General features: G+C 52.5%; 2 protein-coding genes across 2 annotated transcripts; one reads left to right on the plus strand and one right to left on the minus strand.

Moving 5' to 3' along the window:
• The first annotated feature begins 828 nt into the window (after nucleotides 1-828).
• On the plus strand, nucleotides 829-1,929 carry CHC_T00005869001 (hypothetical protein). Its single transcript, XM_005717500.1, has one exon. The coding sequence runs from the start codon at nucleotides 829-831 to the stop codon at nucleotides 1,927-1,929; it is 1,101 nt and encodes a 366-aa protein (XP_005717557.1).
• A 1,473-nt stretch (nucleotides 1,930-3,402) lies between these two features.
• CHC_T00005870001 (hypothetical protein) lies at nucleotides 3,403-3,489 on the minus strand. The gene has a single exon (XM_005717501.1). It carries the CDS (start codon nucleotides 3,487-3,489, stop codon nucleotides 3,403-3,405), a length of 87 nt encoding a protein of 28 aa, XP_005717558.1.
• Between the last annotated feature and the right edge of the window lie 377 nt (nucleotides 3,490-3,866).

The following is a 3,866-nucleotide window of genomic DNA, read 5'->3' on the forward strand; positions in this document are numbered from 1 at the left end:
GGGGCGAGGAAGAGAGGACGCGAGCCTTGGGAGAGGAGGGTGCCTTGGAAACCGGGGATGAAGATGAGGGGATGAAATATAGGTGACGGGGAAGACGTGGCGGAGGGGGTCGGACTTGGTTGGAAGGAGGCTTTTGTTTGAGGAGCTGGCGAAAGGCTTGGTTTGTCAGTGCCGGGCGGGGGGGGGGTTGGGTGGTGGAGGTAAGCACGAGGGTTGCCAAGATGGTGAGTACAAGCGCCAGGTTGGGATTCGGTGGGATCATGTTTTCGAAGCGTCCATCTCGGAGCAATGGCCGGCTTGTTTCCTGAGGATGAAGCGGGTGGATGGAATCATGCGGATGGATGCGGGCGGGTGGAGGGGAGAGGTTCGGAGGGAGCTGCGGGGCGCGGGTGTGAGGGGTCTGTTAAAGAATAGGTTCGCGGGAGCGGGAGCGGACACATTTGAGACAGAACGAGACTGTCTTTCATGGTGCGGTTGGGCATCTCAAGTCACTGTACACTGTGTACGGTGACAATGCAGAGGCCGAGCAAAACTCGCGGCCAAAACACGTGTTTTCCAACATAACGTTTGCAGTGGACCCTTAACGCGGTTGAAAATCCGAGCAAAACTCGCGGCCAAAACACGTGTTTTCCAACATAACGTTTGCAGTGGACCCTTCATTCCTCCCTCCTTTATTATTTTAGATCTCCAGTTTTTCGGGATAAACTGGCTATTTCAGTCGTCCTGGTGATCATCCAAAGTTACCTGGCGTCTTCCAGCTTTCAAGAACCATTCTATATAACCCCTAAAGCCCGTGTCGACCGCACGGAACGACGGCACTGCATGGACATGGCCTCAACCATAACGAAGGACAACAATAGCGCCCCGTCTGCAATCGTCGACGAACTTGTTGCAGATTTTCCAGGTCCTGCACAAATGGCAAATCGACCAGGTCATTCGGTCCACATCGACGAAGAACCCAGGGCCCTTCATCTTACCCCCTGCACGTTTACGCGGTACGCCGAACTTCCGCAAGGTGACCGTGAGAAATACGACCTCGTCGACGGCCTGCTTGTCTTCTCACCAAGGATGGGCGATAACTTGCACGAACGCATAGTGTCCTACATTATCAGCAAAGCTCAAGTTGCTCACGCCACTAAGAAAGCGTACATAACCATTTATGGACGCGGAAAAGTGTACATACCGAGTCGCAGGAGGGCTCTGGAGGCTCAGTTCGGTGAGGTGTTCGATGACTCCGGCTCACCTACGTCCTCCCCAGGTGGGTCTAGTTCCTCTGGCAAATCGGACACGGTACGCGAGCCGGACGTCTCCATCGGCAAATATCGTGACGATAGAGCTATGGAGTCCACAGCAGGCGAGCAATCAAAGACAATCAGGTTTGGAAAAAACGTTGATCCCCCCGTACTCGTGTTTGAGGTCACGAGTCCCTCCACTCGCAATATCGACCTCGACGATAAGTGGAGAGCGTACCGCCGAGCCAACATCGAAGAATACGTTATTGTCGACCGTGGTGGAGTTGGTGGAAAAGATGCTTGCGTCATTGTGGGTAAACTTCATGGCCAAAGCGACAAGGACGGAGACCGACAAGCGTCTGGCGATCCTACTATAACCACTCGCGCCAGTGGCAGTTCGCTGATGTACCACAGAAAGATCTATCGGGGAAATGAGTCCGTCATATGCCGTATCTTCCGCCGTGAAGACAAGATAACGGTGAAAGAGTTGCTCAATCCTCCGAGTGGGACTAAGGTGATTGAATACGAGCTGCAGAACAGAGAAGCAGAGATAGATAAATTGAGGAAAGAGAACAAGAGCTTGAAAAAGCGCGATAGAAGTCCAACCCAAAGCCACCACAATGGTTCGCCCAATGGTTCGGGCACCAACAGCCCGTCCAGAAAGAAACAAGTAGAGCGAAAGCATACAGAAAGGTAAGAAAAGATATGCTCTTTGGAAGGGAAGTCAGATTTGCAGTCTGTGCGGGTTAGCCGTGACAGATATTATAGCGGACAACTAGATAGTGTTCTTGATTATGCCAAATCATGCAAGCAATTGAAGATAGTAAATGAAAAGCCATAGTTGTGAGAAAGTTGTGAGAAGTAGTATGCCTCTGCGCACCGGAGGCAACTCTCCTTCGCCGTGTGCAGAAGACATATTTGCGACGCGATAAAGGCCTTCTGTTTCCAACGCGAACGGTGGCATGCTCCTATTCATGCTCTGACATGCATCTTGATGTCTACGCTCATATCAAACGGACGCCTGCGGACTCACTCATCGACAAGTCGGAAAAAAAACAAGAGGACCTCAAATTTCAGGCTTGGCTTTCTTCTTCTTCGGCGACCCGGGTGAAGATGAACCAGATCGTCCACCCCCGTGCGTCTTCGGCAGAGGACTGTCCTGCGATGCACCCTCCCCTTGCTGCTTACCAGATCGACTTTCAGATGCTGACTGGCCGCTCTCCAGTAGTCTCCGCAACATGGGTAGGGTGTGCGTTGTTCTTGGACAAGGAGGTCATGTGTGCGGCACAGGGGATGACGAAGCTGATTGCAGGCGCTGGGAGAGACGCACTTGGCTGTAGATACCAAAGGTGGTGCCGGTGCGTGTCGCGAACAGACGGGCTAGCGACTCCAGGACAGATTGCAGTGCTGGCAGGAGAGAAGACGAAGAACTTGATTATTTAATTAAAAACTGAAGATTTGTTCCAGATTAGTTACCATCGCATGAGAAGTTGAGGTTTGCTCGAGTGATTGATTTTTTTTCTAATCGAACTGCTCTCTGCAGTCTGGTCTCGCTCCCCGTATCGTCCCCGGAGATGTAAGGACGTTTTCTATGGGACAAAGGAAAAGGTACCGTGGCACAAATGATCAGATCAGGATGATGAGTCCACGCACCGTCAGCTTCAATCAGTCGACGCACCCATCATCGTGAGAGGGCGGTTGGAGGGCAGCATGGACGGGCGCGGGAGGGAAAGGACGAAACGAAGGTCAACGGATTGGAAACGCGCATTTCGACGGAGGTCTGGGAGTTTCCCAGCATCGAGCTCCGTTCTGCGCACCTCTTTACCGCCGCTACGGCCACCTCCGCGAACTCTCCTGCCGTTCCCAGCCGTACCCAGCTGTCGCTCTATCTCGAACGCGTCCAGCTCCAACTCGCGCGCACCGCTCTCACGTGGGATTGACGTCTGCCGTACCATCTCCTTCCACACGTCCTGTTGTTTGGCATGTACAACTCCTCCCCGACCTTTCCGGCTTCTTGCAGGATCGCCGCCGCGTCCGATATCGCCCGCGACGCATCGGCACCAGCCTCCTGCGGGTCTGTTTGCTAAATCGATTGGAAATGGGCTTGCAGAAAGCAAAACTGGACCCAGTTTGAACATCATCCACATCAAACTACGCGCATACCCGAAAGTCACTTCACCGCGGACGTTTTACACTGGACGGCAATGTCTTTCTTCCCATTCACGTCGTCCTCCCTTACGAAGTTCTCAGGCTGCATAGTTATGCGTCTATTAGACTGACTTTCGTTTTGGGCGACTGTCAATCTCGGTGGCTCAAACGTATCCAGCCCCTCCTCACACAGATAAAATTAAAACCTGTTTCATCAATGAGTGATTGCAGCCCCATGAAGTCAACTAACTAGGAACAGACGCTTTGCAGATTGCCCTGCTGTCTGGCGGGACTGGCAACTTAATACGGTGAGTCATTTGACGAGAGCTGCACAGCTTTAATCGCAAGGTTATCAAACAGTGAAGGAATTTCGGCAAGACCTCTGCAATCATTTCCATCGATCACGTTGCGCCAGTACGTGCGTCACTTTCCCCATGACGACATTGATGCTCACGACGATCACAGATTTGCCCCTTTTCCCGACGA

The sequence above is a fragment of the Chondrus crispus genome, genomic scaffold (assembly GCF_000350225.1).
Source record: "Chondrus crispus Stackhouse genomic scaffold, scaffold_32, whole genome shotgun sequence".
Taxonomy (NCBI): Eukaryota; Rhodophyta; class Florideophyceae; order Gigartinales; family Gigartinaceae; genus Chondrus; species Chondrus crispus.

What these genes read in the sequence shown, in the direction of transcription:
- CHC_T00005869001 (XM_005717500.1), top strand. Translation starts at nt 829, where the DNA reads ATGGCCTCAACCATAACGAAGGACAACAATAGCGCCCCGTCTGCAATC.
- CHC_T00005870001 (XM_005717501.1), bottom strand. Translation starts at nt 3,489, where the DNA reads ATGCAGCCTGAGAACTTCGTAAGGGAGGACGACGTGAATGGGAAGAAA.